The 19,091-nt window shown below is 41.9% G+C and overlaps 1 protein-coding gene across 1 annotated transcript in view; it reads left to right on the top strand.

Moving 5' to 3' along the window:
- Window positions 1-775: 775 nt before the first annotated feature.
- The window catches only part of LOC126394345 (anoctamin-1-like), a 101,711-nt gene continuing 83,395 nt past the window's right edge, over window positions 776-19,091 (top strand). Inside the window, exons 1-2 of the mRNA XM_050051115.1 lie at window positions 776-1,169; window positions 12,523-12,677. Coding sequence (XP_049907072.1) covers window positions 1,100-1,169; window positions 12,523-12,677 — 225 coding nt within the window. The 5' untranslated portion in view covers window positions 776-1,099. The remainder of the gene's footprint in view (window positions 1,170-12,522; window positions 12,678-19,091) is intronic.

The raw sequence follows: 19,091 nt of genomic DNA, 5'->3' as shown, positions 1-19,091 counted from the left end.
CGCTTTAACCTCAGCTGCCCTCACCTCCTAATATGGTGATTAACTTTGTCGGTACACTTTGCCAACATAAAACACTTCCTGTTGGTCTGACGGTATTTCCAGAATCCTCATCCAACCATCTGGATGAACCAGTTCCCCAAGTTATGGCTGTAGTCTGTAATTCATGCCCATGATGACATTATTTTCTTGCTTATTTTTTGTGAAACATAAGCCACTATGAATGCCAGTATCTTCTGACTCTTGACCTCTCAAAGATCTTAGTGTCTGTTATTTATCAGAAAATTACACTTGAAATGAATGGTGATGAATGAGAAGCCCTAACTGGGGCGACCCTCCTCTCTAACCCCGACAAGAACGGCCTAATTTATGATTATGCAAAACAATTTACCAAGATTTTATCAGTTTTATTTTAGGCAGCAAATAGATGACAAAGTAATGCCACAGGCAAACATAAAAGTTGATAGAAGTCTACAAAACACCTGTGCTTTTCAATTCAATTTATAAGAACAGTTAATTAAATTAAACTTGCTTGCTATAAAAAATGTAGGACCAATCCTCAGCTCTTGTAGGAACAACTAGTAGGGAGCTGAGGGGAACGGTCTCACTTCATCACCTCAAAACTGAGCTGAGCTGTGGCCAGGTAAGGCAGAAATCCACGTTTCCCTGTTTTCCTATGGGACTTGAATGCAGCATCATTCTCCACCGTTTTGGCACGATTTTCGCTCAGCTCCTCTGCGCGTTATCACTCTGCTGTGTGTGAGTGAATCATCTCATTTAGACAGAGAGCGTCCTCACACACGGACGAGATGTTTTAGGATTTGAACAGTCTCATTCTGACAGATAATGTCATTTAATCAGGATTTATTCAGACCTGAAATATCTTTGGAGGAGTAGCTTCTTTTGGACAGATTCTACAGGGAAGCAGTTTGACATTAGTCTCTCAGCTTTCCAAAAAGAATGAATAAGTGGTAGCTCTCCGGCCAGCGTTTCCATGCAACAGCGCAGGCGGCTGTGAAGCCACGGAGCACACGGAGGGATAGATGCTGTAGCAGAGAGCGGCTGCACTGTAGATCTGGACTCAGAGCGCCTTTTAAAGCCAATGGAGCGACGAGATGATGGAGACGAGCTGGTCGGGAGCGTAGATCACCATGATAGCGCAGAGGAGCCCGGTAAGAGCGCGCTGTATCCAACATTTTGCAGGAAACGCAGGAATATGACGATGATGATGATATTTTGCGCGCGCTGGCTGCGACGTAGAAAATAAAGCAGTGTATACTGCGCTCAATTTTCTATTTGTTAGAGATGTCCTTAAATTCCCCATGGTTAGTTCAGGGTTGGTTCAGGTGGATTGTAGCTGCTGATAACGCACATGGGCGCACTGATACTACCAGATGTTTGTGTGGGGGAGCCCTCACATCAGTGGTACTCACCACTGTCCATGAGATTATCTTTAAACATCAAGATGCTGATGGGTTTTACTCCTGCAGACAAGATCTTAACATGCACGCTGGTACATGATATCCTGCAGTCTTACATACCATAAAGGGACAGTTCAGTTCAAACCTGACCACAACCAAAACACTTAAAGTGATGGAAACAGTTTACCCTTAACCTTAAAGGTGCACTTGAGATTTGTTTTCACAAAGGTAAGTAAAACTCCATGTTTTGCTCTACCCAAAAGACTCTTAAGAGGCTAAATGCTCCACTGTTATCACCTGCTGTAGTTTGTAACTTTGTCTGTGCTGGGCTGGTAGTGCACAGTCAGTTTTGGCTGAAATCAGCTGCCTGCTGCTGGAAACATGATGGATTAGGATGCTTTCACATCTGTAGTTTGGTTCATTTGGTCGGCACCAGAGGGAAAAAATAATACACTGTTGCATTTTAGTTTTTGGTTCAATTCCTTATGAATAGTGACGAACACAAAGACAGGATGAAAAGAAGGCGTCTTGCACAGTAGTGATTCGGGGTTTAATACTGTGGGGTCACCGTCACACACTTTTTAATGGACTTGATGAACAGACAGAGTACATGGAGTCGGACACAATGATGGCAGTCTTAACAGCTCTTTGCAGGGAAAATAACCTCACTGACATGTGTATGTGTTACCATGGTTACATGTATGCATCAGCAAAAATAGGTTATGCGATATATGTGGCCAGGATGAGCAGATGGATTTATTATTGGATTTATTTAAATCCTGTGGTTGGTTTGTTTTCTTTCACACCACAAACGAAATGCACCAGAGTCCGTTTGGAAGCAGACTATATTTAGAACAAGTGCATTTGACCCCCTGTTTCATATGTGCCCCCCCCAGTGTTGAAATGAAACCTACGCCCTTGGAGTTTGGTAGTAAATGTTTGTGGGTGTGTCACTACAAGCCACACCTTTTACATTTAGTCAGTTGATCAATTGTTTGTGTTTGTGCATTTGAATCAGTGTGCCACAAACATGAACTTTGGCATTTAATAAACGTGTCCATCCCCCCGCACTGCCATAGCCTCACTGATGATAACTATAAACCCCACACTTGTGCTCTAACATGTTCTGACTGTGTTGATCACTCACTGACGAAGACATGAAGGTGAGCTGCCAAGGCGAGAGGTGGTATCCCTGCTACTGACCGACTGTTAGCGTAATCATTGTTGGATCATTTTACCTTTATGTTTGATCCACCCAGACGGCAGCACCCTCAATGGCTGCCTATGTCGCCTATAGGAAGATCCACCTCTGACCCACTTAATCATTGTGTCCACATTACTGATGATTATTTATCAGAAATATCATTATGTAAATATTATGTGAGAGCACCAGTGGTCAATTCTAAAATATCAATACTGAGGTATTAGAAAATACTGTGATATTTGATTTTCTCCATGTCACCCAGCCCTGGCTGAAATGCTCATTCTTACAGTAGAATCATGTGGCAGTATCACTTTCCCATGAACAAAAGAGTGTCAGTGTTTTGGCACACATAGTGTGAATATTTGTGGTCAATTGATACAAGTTGTCAGTTCACCTCACCCTGAGAGCCACTACTGTCAGCAGGTGCCACTACATACTGTTTGATTATTTTTATAATTCAGAGTGAACCACACCTCTGTAACAATGGACATGACAGGTTAAACACCAGGTGACTTCAGCTGGTCGGTTAATTATCTTTGCGGATATTGAGATTCCTTACTTTCAAACCATTATTGCGTGATCCCAGTCCCTGTTCTCAACCCAACATGCAAATAATTATTCCAGTTGTTTGCATGGAGATATTATCTCCTCACTGCATGTCTCTGGTTACGCTCTGCTCTAATTAGCCTGCACAGTAGAAACTGATGATTATTCTTTGATCTGTGGAGCATTGTTTTTGCTAACCTGTTAACCAAACTTACACTGATTTTGCATATTATATAAAGTAGACATAAATAATAAAAACACAGCCCTGTGTGTGCATAGTCAGAAACAGTCAGGTAGACTGATCGTCATGGTGAATGTTGATTTACAGTAAAAACATTTCTTGTTGCTATAGCAAATCCAAGAACCACACTGGGTGCTGCCTGTCTAGGCTTTTTGCCAAGACTTTTGGCAGATGCTGTCAAATCTTGGGCAGGGTTGTGCTGTCATGGAATACCTGTGCCTACATATAAAACACCCCAAATCTGCTTTATATTATTGTACATTACATAGAAAATATGTATCCTGATATCTGAATACTTAGAGGATTTCCTGTTGCAGTACCAAGCAACTATCTCAGAGCACCATTAACCTACAAATGCTTTATTAATGCAGTGAGATAAACATGAAATATAAAATACAAAAATAGACACAGACGACACATTTGGTAAAGAACACATGCTTGGGTTTATCTGAAGCAGTGCAATATGGCTGCACTACAGTACTGTACAAAATCAAACTTGCCACGCCAGGCATGTAACATCAAGTTCACTTCAGGTATTTAAATCTGCAGATGCAAAACAAGCCTGCATGTTTACAGTACGCCTCACCTGAGGTGCTGTCGCATCTGAGCCAATATTCCCTGAGAGCTTGGAGGTCAAGGACTCATGCAGCTACAACAATTCTAGGATGAAGAAACAAGGCGAAGGTTTTCTTAGTGCTTCTTTAAAAAAGGCCACATGTCCTATAAACCCCATCACTGTCTGACTTCCCAGCTTGTTACAACTTTGGTGCAACAGGTCATCTTACCTACGGTGTGAACGGCACATACATTTTGTGTGCCCAGCCTCTGCAACAGTTTAACAGTAGCACGCTACCCTGCAAGCTGCAACCACTCGAGGCAATAGTGCACCATCAACTTACATCTACTAGAAGTGCTTGTTTTTTTCCACTGGCTCAGATTGTTTTCCCATGTATCTAAAGGATCTCTGCAGAGAGAAAAAAAGTTTATCTTTACCTTCTGCTTGATCTGGTTTCTTTTTTATTGTGTCTAAGTGAGTCTCACTCAAGGAGATTTCTCATTCTGAAATCCCATGAGAGGTGACTTGTTGCAGGAAGACGATGGTGCAAACATTAGTGAGAGTTGGAGAGAGGAGTGTTGGGAAGAGTTTGTACAGAAGTTGTAGCTCAGTGTTATCTGAAAGATTTTCAATGTCATGACTGAACATTGAGCCGCTTCTGATGATGTGAAAATGAATGACACCTCTCCTTGAGTGACACTTGCTTAATACAAACAATACCAAACAGCCATCTCGAGAAAACGTGCTGCACCCAGCATCTTTTTTTTTTTTTTTACAGCGCTCCGCCTTTTTTGTGCGGCCGCTCCGAGCTCTTCTAGTTAAAAATCTCTGAACTCTTTAACCAGGAAATCCCACTGAGATTGAAAATGTCTTACAAGAGAGACCTGGCCGCGGTGGCAGCCAATTTAAAACCAATTTAAAATGCAACAAATACAACATATAATACAAAAATTCACAATAAAACAACAACTATTCAAACAAAGTGGCCTCTCAAGAAAAAAAAGCACGTCTCTGTTACGACGTTCTTCATCTTCTTCTTAGATCTTTTTGAAGATTGTTCCATGTCCATGTTGCAGAGTAGGAGAATGCAGTTTTCCCTAGATCTGTTAAAACCCAGGATTCATTAAAAAGTAACCACTTGGGGGAGTATAGCTGGAAACTACCAGAGCTGACACACAGAAGGGTCTGTGCTAGCTTTAGCTGGCTCACTATCACAACAAAGAGAGCAGTGAGAGCAGATTGGTCGGCGAACAATGTTGCAGATTGTTGCTAAGGAGTGTTGTGCTTTATCGTGGTACAGTTATAAGCTTCTTGTTAACTGTGTAGTCAACCCTCTGTTAATGTGGCATTGCATTAACTTCCTAGCTAACGTTAATATCAAGATATTGTTGTCATAGAAACAAACCCATACATAGCATGTCATTAAAAAAGCGCTGGGAGTGCTTTGTTATGAAGCACTTCTCAGTTTCCTGCCACCACTTTACAGCTGAAGATGAGCACTATGTGGAGACAGACTCTTATAACAACAATTTGGAGCCTGTCAGTGGCAAAATCAAGCACTTTTAGTGGCTGTACATCGATGGTGCATAATTGCCCCAAGTGGTTATATTGCAGCCGGCTGCATTGCTCCCTTTCAGTACTGGACCACTTTCAAAAACTGTCATCTCCATTAGTCATTTAGACACGAAAATGGGAAAATAAGGTCCAGGTTGAAAAACAATAAAGTTTTCTTTTAAGGGAAGTTGGTTTTCTTGTGGTTTAATTAAAGGCTTTTGCTTCTTCCACCACTCTGAAGCTCTAAATGGCTTTCTGTGTTATAAGGAAACCCAGCCACAGTTACCCACTGGAAGGCAGCAGGCTATAGAAGCCATTAAAGGCTGCATATACTGGAAACTCAGCTATGGTGTCATGTACTTTAGCCAGTTTTATTACAGTAACAGGACTCAACGTACGAGGTTGGTCTGGATGAAACTCTTTCTAACTCTTTCTGCTGGGCTGTATGAGCGGACACTTTCAAAATCCACTTTTCAGTTATGCTAATTCATTGTGGAAGGTATATTAAATTGTGGATAACCATAGAAACAATACTCAAGCTTGGTCATGTGATGGTGAGCCAGTGAGGGATTTCATCTCACTGCAGTAGCTCTTACTGTCCATCAGCAGAGTTATCAGTAACAAGAACTGCAGTTCAGAGGAAACTGAGCATTTAAAATTCACTCTGTCGACAGGATGTAATGTGTTGTGCCCTCAGATTTAAAAAAAAAAGTCCATTTGTAATTAGCGCAACATCATATCCTTTGTATCTTGCATTAATGTCACCTAGTTTTTGCTCATTCAGTACGTTTACATGCACAGCTTAATCGAGCTATGCTCAAAATTCGATTTTGGCGTCTAATCGGACTTCTGTCCTTGTCCCAGTTTACATGCAACTGAGAAAATCGAACGCCAGCGCGGGGGGTGTGGAGCATGCGCACATGCATTGTCTAGTTTAACTCCAATTAAGACGTATACATGCCGGAGAAAATCAAATTCCAATCGCATTATTTGGGTGTCTTAATCGGAGTTGGAGAACTCTGATATTAGTCTGAGTAACGCGTTTACATGCACTTCAGTTGTCCAGTTATAGTCGGATTAAGGCAATAATTCGTTTTTTTTAAGTGTCATGTAAACGTACTGATTGATGGTGTCAACAGAGAGGGAACAAACCACACAACATGCTGCTGTAATGAGGGACCAACGTGCGCAGACTTTAGCATCAAAGTAAGACGTCACTTCTTATGACTTTTGAAATTCTTCAAAAGACACATTTGTAGCCATAAACACGTGAAGCTGTCTAGTGCAGCTTTAAAGAACCACACATCACTGATGGAGTTGTGTGTTTTCGCCCATTATCTACAAACCACTTCACTGGCAACACTTGAGATTCACAAAGTCATCACCAGATTACCACTGAAACAGTTACATCCACTGACATGAAGTTGTCAAGTGCAGCTTTAATGACCACAGTGGTGGTTTTGTGTATTTGAGCCCATTAACAAATAGCTCATACTTTACGTTATTGCCATAGGGGAGACCGGGGATGGTTGTGACAACACCACTTTCACCATGAAGGGATGACCCATGAGTCATGCATTTAATATGTGACCCCTTCCTTCCTGACCTTGCATGTGAAATTCCATAGCTGTGCGAAGACGTGTGCAGATTTGACAGCCAAAATACTGAGTTGCTGCCCAACTCTGCAGTTACCCTCAGGTCTATGAAGCTTTTTAGTGTCTTTAATATAATTGTTTTGGTTTCAGGGCAAACAGCTTTAGTATTTTGGTTCAGTCTCACAGCTCTCATCAGTGTTGTTTCCAGCAGCAGCAACTGTGCTTCAGATAATCTGTGTTAAAGCCATTGTGCAGTGCACTACCTGCCCAGCACCAAACAGTGATAATTCGTTAGTTAGCATCTAGCTGGTGAACATAGTGGAGCATGTAGCAGCTAAAGAGTCAGATTTTTACGGGGTGTCGGTAGTGTAGTGGATAGTGCCGGCGCCCCATATACAGAGGCGATACTTCGCTGCAGCGGTCGCAGGTCTGACTCCGGCTTGCGACCATTTCTGCATGTCACCCCCCCGCTCTCTCTCTCACCCCCTTTCACTCTGTCCTATACAATAAAGGCAAAAAAGCCCAAAAAATAATCTTAAAAAAAATAAAGAGTCAGATTTTGGTGGAGACCAAAACAGAGTTAAAATAGTACGACTGTTAGCTAACATGTTCACTTTTGAGTTATTAAATGAGCCAAAAAAAATTAACAACAGCTAAGGGGTGTTTGGACTGATAAAAGTGGACCCCTACAGGGCTTGACGCTAACTTTTTTCCCAAGGAGCACATGTGCTCCTAAGTTGAAAAAGTAAGGAGCGCACAAAGAACTTTAGGGGCACAATGTAAATTGATCAAATAATGTGTTTTCCATAATAAACGTGATGCAAATAGACATTTACAAGCAAGATTATTTAATGAATTTGTATACAAAATGTACAGAAAGGTAAAATCATCAAGTTTTGAAAAAGTATTGCAATTTAATTTTGTCTTTAATGTTTTTATCTTATATTATCTTTGCAATATGATTATCGTATATAATGTTATTACTGTCCTAAAACATTCTCCAGGTCCTCTGAAACTCTGCAGGACTTAGCCTCTTTCACACAGAGCGCCCTTTGCGGCGCCCACCGCGGGGTAGGGCGCAGAGCAAGCGGAGAGCAAGGTGTGCAAGACAGGATTTGGGGGAGTACAGGCTCGTTCAGGAGCTACAGCTCCATGGTGACCGCTTCCGGGTCTACTTCAGGCTCTTCTCTGCTATTGGACGCGCCGAGGTGTCGTCACAGCGCGTTGCGGTGAAATTAAAAACATTTCAATTCGAGCGCAGGCTGGCGGCATGCGCCCTCTCAGGCGCCGCTCAGCTCGGCGGCAGAGCAGTGCACTGTTGCGCCGCGGTAGCACATACACAATGGATGGGTTCGTCGGCGGAGGTCTGTGCTTTGCGCGCTCTGTGTGAAAAGGGCTTTATTTCCACCCTGCCCAGCAGCAGTACTGTGGCCAACGGTCCCTAACTGCGGGGAGAATGGAGCAGGCTTCCCCGTAGGTCCGCCGCTTCCTCCACACTTTGACTTATTTCCACCCTGCCGACAGTGGGCCTTATATTCATTGTGCCGACAGTGGCTTGGAAAACCGCCCATAACCGTGTCACGCGGGGAAGAGGGTAGGCGGCTGGAGTTCCTCCAACATTTGCGGTTAGATTATCATATTTTTTTATTGACAAAAATATAGGCTGCTTCGGCTGTTTTTTTTATGTGCACATGTGCCCCTAAATATTTTTGACAGTTCGCACACACCTATTTTTAGTCGCAAATGTGAGTGAAACGCTCGCACTGTCGAGCCCTGCCCTACTTTGAAGGGATAGTTCAGATTTTTTTTTTTTGAGGGGTGGTTTTATTGGTTACTTATCCATAGACGGTATATTACATACAGTTAACCTGGAAATCCAGATTCCCCGCCCCTAGCAAATTCTAATTTGTTCTGCAGAGCCCGCTGAATCGCCTATCGGACCAATCAGATCAGTCTATCTGACAGAGGCGGGCTCTGGGCGGGCGTGACATGATGATGACAGCGCTGCGCCGTAGGAGTCAAAAAGTAAACAGCCAAGATGGCAGCTGCCGAAGGACCATGTCTATTCACTTTAGCTTTGGAAGAAACACTAAGCCAGCTTATCTTTTTCCTTGAGAGATGAACAGAAGACTGCCCTAGAAGCCTTTGTTTCCAGGAAGGACCTTTTTGATGTTTGCCGACGGGATACGGCAAAAGCATAACAGTTAGCCCCACTGTTCGGCAAACCAACGGGACTTAGTGCAATGAATATGTCACCATGTCTTTTGCTCTGATTGGCTATCATGCTATACAATTGCGTGCAGCGGCATTTGAAATGCCTCAGTTAGTGCCACCCCTTGGGTAGGAAGGGTGTATCGGTGAGGGCCAGACTCAAAATCTTTCTAGATTTGAGTCTGGATTTCCAGGTTAACATACAGTACATGTCAGTTGGCACACACCCAGTTTGGAGAAGTAGGCACGGGTGCCACCGTAGAAGCTCATGTGCTGCTGTGGACAGGGTCAGTAACAAACATATTTAAGCCACTTAAAAAATCAATTTCAGTTTCAGTGTACAATATATTTAGAATGTTTTCACTGCTTTTACCATTGCTTTGCTTCCGTGTCGGACTCCAGCCTGCTTCTCCAAACTGGGGTAGTGCCAGCCGCCATCTACTGTATGTCATACACTGACTATGGATAAGTACCAACCACACTTCAAAAAATCAGAGCTATCCCTTTAATCTCTCCTCTGTTGCTTTCTGAGGTTTCTTCCCTTTTTCCCATTAGGAGTGTTTTTGGGGAGTTTTCCCTTATCTGGATCACAAGGACAGAGGGTGTGCTGTGCAGATTGTGAAGCCTCTTTAGTCAAATTTGTCATCTGTGGTGTATATATTTGAATAAAACTGGCTTTTGGCTTTTGTGGTGTTGAAGGGAAAATCCAATTTTCTACTTTGACTTTGCTGCAACACTCTTGCTTCTGTCATTAAATACTCCCTCCGGTGTGACACAGATATAACAACTGCTCTCCAAACATTAAATCACAGAAACGTTCTTGTGCTGCAGCAGTAACTTATATGATAAATCCATTTCAGCAGTTATTTGTGTACAGTTCAACTCAGTTTTCCCACATGCTTCAGTCCTATGGAGGAACATCCAAACGTAAACACACAATATTTATTTGTGCTGGTAGAAAAGGGTCACAACCTCTAAATCAACCCAAATGTCAGAACAGGCGAAGGCAGCTGCCGCACTGATCACAAGCTTAGACATTAGGATGGTCTTAAAGATCACTTAATGTCATCTTATGACTGGTCGTGTGACCTTCCGTGCCGTCAGACACACACCACACACAGCGACATTCACACGCATTCATAAATACAGTGGCCACGTCTGGAGATTGTGACTGTAGTATGGTCTTCATTCAACATTTGAGAGGTCAGGTTTCCCTGTAATTTGAAGTTTGATGAGATTTAGAAGGGAGGGGAGGGTGGAGGAGAAAAAAACTCTTGATATAGCATACACTTAAATTGATATTGGTTTATTTAGATGGGACTTTTTTAGGTGGCTAAAATACGCTTTGTTGCAGCCCCCATTCACAGCAGTACATTGCTTAGCTTCCATGTCGGACTCCAGCCTGTTTCTCCAAACTGGGGTAGTGCCAACCGCCATCTACTGTATGTAATATACTTCCTATGGAAAAGAACCCCATATGACCCCAATCTGAACTATCCCTTTAAGGGACAAGGACTTACATCTGAAGTGACAGTTGACACTGTTTTTAATAGACCCAAATTGGTCGCTCTGCCCATGCACTCCATCTTGGTAAATATCAGATAAATGAGATATCTATTCCCACTTTAAACGTTGAAAACATCAGGTAATGCAATCAGGGCTGTGTCTTGCAGTGTGTAATAAGCAGTCATCCAGTGATGCTGACTCTCATTACAAAGACCCAGGAGATGCACATTAAACTGTGCTTACTATAATGGTTCCTCCTGAGCTTTTATTAATTAACAATATCCATCAGAGCTGTTGTGAAATTTGATTACTAGACTGTGGCCCAGGTAGAAGTAACTGTGTGTTTCAGCTTATTGCTGATAAGTTCCTTATTTGGTCAGAGCTTCATTACTCTGAGGAAGGTGTGGTGGAAAATGTCCGTGCCATTTGTGCTCCCTAAAGAGGGAACTAACTTCATAAATCCTCTCTCTGCTGCGATTGTACAATAATGACATCAAACAAATCGCATGTCAGCTGTATCAATGCACAAAAGGCACATGTTCATTTTTGGGGCATTATAGGGGGACAGCTTGTAACATAACTGAGGCGTCTGTCAGCGTCTATGGTGACAGCTGTTTCCTGTAAGTGGAGGAGAGTGGCGAGTGCATCCCGCAGTTTATCTGTTTATGTCTACCCTTCCTCAGTGCACAGAGACGTTCCATAGTGTACTGTGATGTGTTTACTGCCCTCACATCAAGTCTGTGAGGGCTGCTATCGGGGATAAAATGTGCTGCAAGATTAGATTTAAGAACCAAATTGTTTCCATGGGAACAAAAACTTGTACTCCATCTCAAAGTGTGTTCTGAAAGGTTCTTAATGGTACTTATATTGGCAGTTTATGGAGGGTATGTGGAGAGGCTGCTGCTTTACATGATATAACAGGAATGTAACATTTTTCCTTTATGTGCTGCTGATATTCACATCAATGCCTCAACTTAAGATTCTCACGCCGCACATGGACAAAAAACTATCTTTGCCTCTCTAACTTTGCAGATTATCATACACAAATGATATCCAAATGTGTGCAATATAAATCCTCCCTGCATCAATAAACATATGACTCAGAGCCTCTGTTTGAAGTGACTGCTAATATTTTTTGTGTGAAAGCCACAGAGCTCACTGGGGATGTCTTTTAAAATAATACTTTGCAGATTATTTTAACCAGCTTTGTATCATGAGGGTAACATGTTCATTTGCTTGAGGGACTAACTGAAGAATTAATGAGCTTTGTATGCTGGGAATATTGAGCACCTGTTTTGTGGTCGATTTATTTAACTGTTACTTTTGTCCCACACTTATGTTCCTTTTGTCCCAATTGAAAGAAGCAAAAGTAGCAATGCGCAATGTCATTTCCCGGTCTGATTGCGTCTGAGTCATTTATCCAAAATTTGAAAAGACGCTTGGTATGGTAGAGGACATACGTATGTTGCTCACATTAAAACATGGTTACTCTAAATAAATGCATCTCTGTGCAAAGAGTGAAATCCTAACATTTTATACCTTTGTCCCCGTTTTACCCCAATAATGAAAAAATCTAGAAGAAACAGGATTCTTATCAGGCAGTAATTAAAATGAAATGGCTTGAAATGCATCATGGGCAGAGCTACAATACTTAATCACATGGCGAATCCATCTCTCTGTTCCTCTGCCAGGTTCTCCTCCCCTAGCTCGTGAGCACTCAGGCAGCCCACAGCAGGAGGAGCCCGCCACAATGAACCGGAACAGCAGCTACCTGCCAGTCCCTGGCGATGAGAACAACCTGGATGTGGACTTTGAAAACACCAAGCCCAGGAGCAACGAGTCCATAGTAAGACATTACATTCAATCAGTGTGTGCATGGAGAGGTGCCGGGTTTCATTCACTTTGCAGGTCACTACAAGCGCAGAGAGTTTCTTTGCGGGTACCTATGTTTTAGGTCTGCTGTTTATTGTGGTAAAGTTGACACAACTGTTCATAAGCCCTAATATAAGGGATGCATGGTATTGGAATTATTTTGAAGATATCCGATATGCTGAAATATAACAACTCATTTGGACAATAACCAATACCAGTATCGATCTACATCCTCTTTATTCTGCACCTAATTTTATTGATCATCACATCTCTTCTGTAGTGGAATCAACATCATATTATACATGCATACTCTTATCATGACGGCCCACCAGCAGATGGAGACATGAAATATACGACTTTTCAATGTATGTAACATTCACTTGTTGTACATAGTAAGAAAAGCATGTTGGCCAATTCTGATGACGTGCCGATAGAAGCACGGAATATAGCAGAGCAACGTATCCTCATATAATGGTTTGTATATCCATTCATCCATTGCCAACCGCTTATCTGAAGTTGGGTCACAGGTGCAGCAGGCTGAGAAAAGTATAGTATCCTACAAAATGACATTACGTACTTAACGTAAAGTTACTGAGGTAAGGTTTAGGAAAAGGAATGGTATGTGGACTTGCACTTGTACAGCACCTTTCTAGTCTTCCGATCGCTCAAAGTGCTTTTTACACTACAATCAAATTAACAAACACAAATTGCTGATCTTCTGTTAGTAGACGACCCGCTCTACCTTCTGAGCCAAAGCCATCCAAAACATGGCGACAACGTTCCTTAAAATGACTCAAAGTTCACTCCAAGTTCGCACAGTGTCGCATCCTCGTCTCCCGAGGGAAAGTCCTGTGTTTTGTGACCCATCCACCACCCCAACCTCCAACCATACTGGAACGCTTCCTTCTTTGCTCGCATCACTACATTGATCTCAGCCTTCCCAAATATGGGGTTTTACATGAATTATTAGCTCATGATCACATAGGATATGTTCAACTTTTGGGGCATTACTTTTTGTAAGAAAACAGTACACGAGAGCAGACTGACCAGAGTCAAGAACAGGACTGTGAGTTGTGTTTACAGCCACCAAAGAGAGAAAGATCTTCTGTTAATGTACAGTGGTGCCCCTCTTTCTGTGTCTGTGAAGGCTCATTAACATTTGCAGATCGTTAAGATCACAAGGCTGAATTAGAACCAGAGGTCCAGAGTCACCGTCTTGACAATAAGACTGGAGACTAATCTGTTGATACATGCAGTATATTAAAGTGTATTAAAGGTGATGAAGCTTTTATCATGAGAAATAAATTAATTTCCCTGTTTGGACTGATAGTCTCATAAGAAGTAGTTAGGAGCCAATGGAGTCTGTTAAGGCACATTTTAATTTAAATCTAGTGTCTGTGAGGGAAAAGTATTCATTAAAATCTTGTTGCCACATACTGTACACACAGTCAATGTGCTGATGCAACATTTACACACAACAGTTTGTGTATCTGCTTACACAGCAATGCGGCAAACAATAAAGATCGAACCATTTCTTGAAGAAAATTCCCACTGACAGCAATGTATCTTCAAGTCCATCAAATCATTGTTCACCCTGAAAAAGAGCATCGTGTTAGGACTGATACAAGGTCAAGAGCACACAGGTGGGCCAACATACATACTCTATGTCACCCCTGTTATGTGAGTGTGTTTTATGATCAGGCTCCACACAGTCACCATGGAAACAAGTGATGCTCTGGAGCTCAGGTCAGTGCAGTAGCCAGGAGAAAATGCTGGTATTGTACAAATGCATTACATTTGCACGTTTCATATGTATCATATTAGTGTGATAGTGACAGTTTATGAGCTGACTTTGTCACCTGGAGGTGGAGGGGATGGTGAATGGCTTCACATTGGCGAGATGCCTGCCAAGCTGCAGATCACTTTTTGAGACCAAGAGACAACAAACGCGGCTGTAATTTAGTGAGTCATTGCTGTGTTTCCAGCAGCTTGTTAGACACCAAACATCCGTGTTTTGGAGCAACCCATCACTGTTTCCGGTGGCTTTCTAGGCACCAAATGCAGGTGTTTTGTAACAATCGCAGTGTTTCCAGTGGCTTTTCAGGCACCAAATTGGGTGTTTTGTAGCAACCTGTCACTGTTTCCAGTGGCTTTTTAGGCACCAGACATGGGTGTTTTATAGTGACCTGTTGCTGTGTTTCTAGTGGATTTTTAGGCACCAAATACAAGTGTTTTGTGATGATCTGTTGCCGTGTTATCAGTTGCTGTTAGGCACCAAATCAGGGGTCCGTTTCACAAAGCAGGTTTAGTGAAAACTCAGAGTCTGTTAACCCTGAAATGAGGGAAACTCTGAGTTTTCCGTTTCAAAAAGGGAGGTAACACAAACCAGAGAAAGAGGGGTAACTCTAGCCTGTTTCAGAGGGAGAGGTAACTTAAGCTCTCGGTCAGTTACCGTAGTAACAGACTCTATGAACCTAACCTGGTCGGGACCAGGTTTTTCTCAATGAACCTCGAGTTTCTCTCTGTCTCCGCCCTCTTTCAGAGCCACACACTCCATTTGATTTCCTCATTCATTCAGTCAGCAGGCGAGTTTTGGCGTAGCCTAGTTCTGCCCTCTGTCTTTTTAAAAAAAATCATTAAAAAAATCAGAGTCAGTAGATACCAGTAAGTATTTTTTTTATTTTTTGTTCTCTAGACATAACCAAACTTGCAACCATTTATGATTGACTTTGCATTGGCATTGTTTTTGTGTTGTCGGCATGTAACTTTAACAAATTTGTGCCCACCACCACATAAGGTGTTGTTTTGTTTAAGAGGTCCTTTTTATTTCACATATTTCTGAGACTGTGTTGACATGTCATGGGGTGCGTCCCAAGTCTCTTAAAATTACTGCTAACCACCTAACCTAGCCACCTTACCTAACTGTTTAGTCCCTCCCACTTAGGAAAACATTTAAGGAGTCAGGAGTTAGGAGTGAGGAGNACCTGTTTGAACAATGTTTTTATATTTAATCCTAAGCTGCTGCCAAGTGCGCTTCTCCCCCGCGGGATTGCACCTAAATGAAATAAATTAATAGGCTACCATTCAAGCAGTTTTCCCCTGTAATATTATTGTGATTGCAAAGGACTACATTTAAACTTACGCACTGACCCGAGCCAATGTTCTCCCACGCCGTCTCCCTCTCTTTTGCAGCTGCAGCGGTGTTTCACTTCTTTTTGAAAACGTGTGCAAACTCACCGTATGAGCGCATTAAGATTTGTAATTCTAGTGGGGTGAAAAACGCAGCCCTCCTCTTCCCCGTTGCCATGGTGACTCGTCGAATCGGGGCTCCATTGATGCTGGCTTTTTATAGTCGTGGTGCACGCACTTAACTCCAGGTGAAACTACTCCGAGTTGATTAAACTGATTCAAATCAGCTGTTCTGGAACCGGAAACTCAAAGTTTCCTATCTCAGAGTAGATCAACTCAGAGTTCAGGATTAGACTCAGAGTTTGTTGAACCTGCTTTGTGAAACGGACCCCAGGTGTTTTGTAGCTAACTGTCACTGTTTCCAGCAGTTCTTTAGGCACCAAATGCAGATGTTTTATAGTGGCCTGTTGCTGTGTTTCTAGTGGATTTTTAGGCACCACATAATACAGGTGTTTGTGGGGGAACTGCCCATTGGTTCGACAGCCCATTGGTTCGACATCCCATTGTTCCAACCATATTAAACTCATTGTTCCGAAGTCCGTTCCGAAATCATCATGATGCCCTGTGGTTAAGGTCTGGTTAGGTTTAGGCACAAAAACCACTTGGTTAGGGTCAGGAAAAGATCATGGTGTGGGTTAAAATGAAAAAGAAAGTGACAAACACATAAGCCGTGAGCCTGCTCTGCCTCAAGCCGGTTGTGGCGCACCATACGCCCGCCGCGAGCCGTTCAGCACCGCGGACAGTCGGACTAATGGGATGTCGAACCAATGGGCTGTCGAACCAATGACATGGACCCGTTTCTGGTGAGCTGTTGTGGTGTTATCAGCTGCTTTTGGATTAGCTTTTACATGGGTGTTTTATACCAACTCGTCACTGTTTTCATTGGCTTTATAGGCACCAGTCGTCTGTGTTTTGTAGTGACTCGTTGCTGTGTTTTCAGCGGCTTTTTAGGCACCAGATGTTGGTGTTTTGTAGCGATCCATCACTGTTTCCAGCGACTTTGGGTGTATTTCAGTGGCTTCGTGGCTGATTTTCTTGCTGGGATTATGGCACAAAAAGAAAAAAACATTGCTGGGTAAACTTTCAATGTCTCCACAATGTGATCGGGTTGCTCAGGTATGTTGTGCACAGTTCAGTTAGGCATGTGAGATTGCTGCTGCAGGGAAATGCTGTTCATACACATGGCGACCACTGGGAATTACTCAGCGATGTGGTGCACAAATCGTTTGAAACAGCCAACAAACAACCATCAATAATTTCATGTGGACAGTCTTTGGACTCATCCCTTGTTAGTGTTTCTTTAGTGCACTCATAAAATGAATTTGTTGATCCAGTGCCTATATAAATGTGCAGTTTTTTGCTCTGTTTGATAACACAGCAGTGATTTGGACGACAGCCAACTCCATAGTTTTCACATTTGCTTTTCTAATCATCCAGTGTCAGGGGAACAGGAAGTGTTACATATTAAATGATTAAAATGCAACATAGCTCTTGGATATTGAGCTTAAGCAGCAGTGAACAGCCTGTGAAGAGAACAACACTTTAAGCGCCACTTGAGCTGAAGGATATTCTTCCAGCTCAGCACCTCTCTTTAATAAACCTGCATATTCAATGTCACGGCAACCAGCACTACAGAAATCATTTATACCGGAGAACAAAGATCTAAATGAAACAACACTAGAGAATATTCATTAAACCTCACAGTGCATCTGTTTTAGATTTTTTTTAACCTGAAAAAGGTTGCCTGAAGGGGTTGAGAACGGCTCTATGAGAGCTTTGAACCAAGGTGCAGCCAGACAGCTAAACAATGAGCTTGACATGATGACGTAATGAAGGCTTAGTCTTGGAATATGAATTTGATATCATTTAAAACATAAATATGAGCACAGAAATGCATAATTTGTAAGTAAATAAGATAATTCAGATTAATCAATACAAGGAAAATGTACATATAGCACATTTCATACCCAAAGTGCAATACAGATTTCACAGATCAAAGCACAAGAAACACATGCTAAAAACAATAATAGCAAGCAATCAAAAGCATACAGAGTAAAACAACAAACAACAAAATAAAAAAAAAAATAAAAAAAAGTTTTCTTTGTCCAAAAACAAGATAATTAAATGGTAATCTTGGGATGATGGGCTGGAAAAAAATAATCTATAACTAGGACTGAATATTACTTAAATCCCAAATTGAAAAGCAGCCGCGGCCAGTCTCAGTGGATATGAAAATAGGGCTTAAAGGTTCATTTGCATAATTGATTGTACATGTGGTCGAGCTCAGAGGAAGTTTTGGTCCCAAATGGACTTCTGCTTTGCAGCAAAATGAAAGCTGCTTCTCTTTTCCACTGGTGCGATGAAGTATTTTAAAAGGTCTATTTTTTTTTGCGTCAGAGGGAATCATTCCCATACAAACACAAAATTTTCTTTCAGTGATCAAGTAGTTCGCTTACAGTATCCATTGGTGAATTTAAGGGCGTCATAAAGAATGTGGTGACAGAGACATGTGCTTGTTTTCCTTGAGAGGCCTTTATGTTTGAATAGCTGTTGTCTGATTGTGGATTTTCTGTATTATATGTTGTATTTGTTGCATTTTAATGTGTTTTGATTGGCTGGTACCTCGGCCAGGTCTCTCTTGTATGAGATCTTCAATCTCAATGGGACTTCCTGGCTAAATAAAGGTTAAATAGATAAAAAGTAACAAAAATGTTGGGTCTTTTCATACATGACAACATGTGAAAAACCAATTTAAAACTATTTTGACTGTATTTTTTTTTTTTAACTTTACTTCCATGATACTTTGCCTCAAGATAACCTGTCTGCTTGCAGCTGGTGAGCTGCGGCTGCTGCTGCGTGCACATTCAAATCAAATAAGGAAAAATTAAGTCAATTTATCTTCATGAATAACGCAGTCTCGAAGTTTATGACAAACTGCCAAAAATGAGCCAGTGAGATGCAGCAGTGAAACTTTTCATATGGCTGCTAGTGATGGAGACAGAAAATGTGCATAGGGATCATGTAGATTGAGTACTGTGCTGTAGTGTACTTGGATAATACACAGTACAGTAGCCTAATTTGATTTGTGCTGTAATTTGAAACAGTCAATAAAATTCGGTTTCCATTTCATTACTTAATACATAAATGTCAGTTAGATAGTAATCTGCATGAGAAATAAAGAGATATTAATGATTATCCA

The sequence above is a fragment of the Epinephelus moara genome, chromosome 1 (assembly GCF_006386435.1).
Source record: "Epinephelus moara isolate mb chromosome 1, YSFRI_EMoa_1.0, whole genome shotgun sequence".
Classification (NCBI taxonomy): Eukaryota; Metazoa; Chordata; class Actinopteri; order Perciformes; family Serranidae; genus Epinephelus; species Epinephelus moara.
The sequence above is the reverse complement of the archived record's forward strand: the minus strand, read 5'-3'. Positions and strand labels throughout refer to the sequence as shown.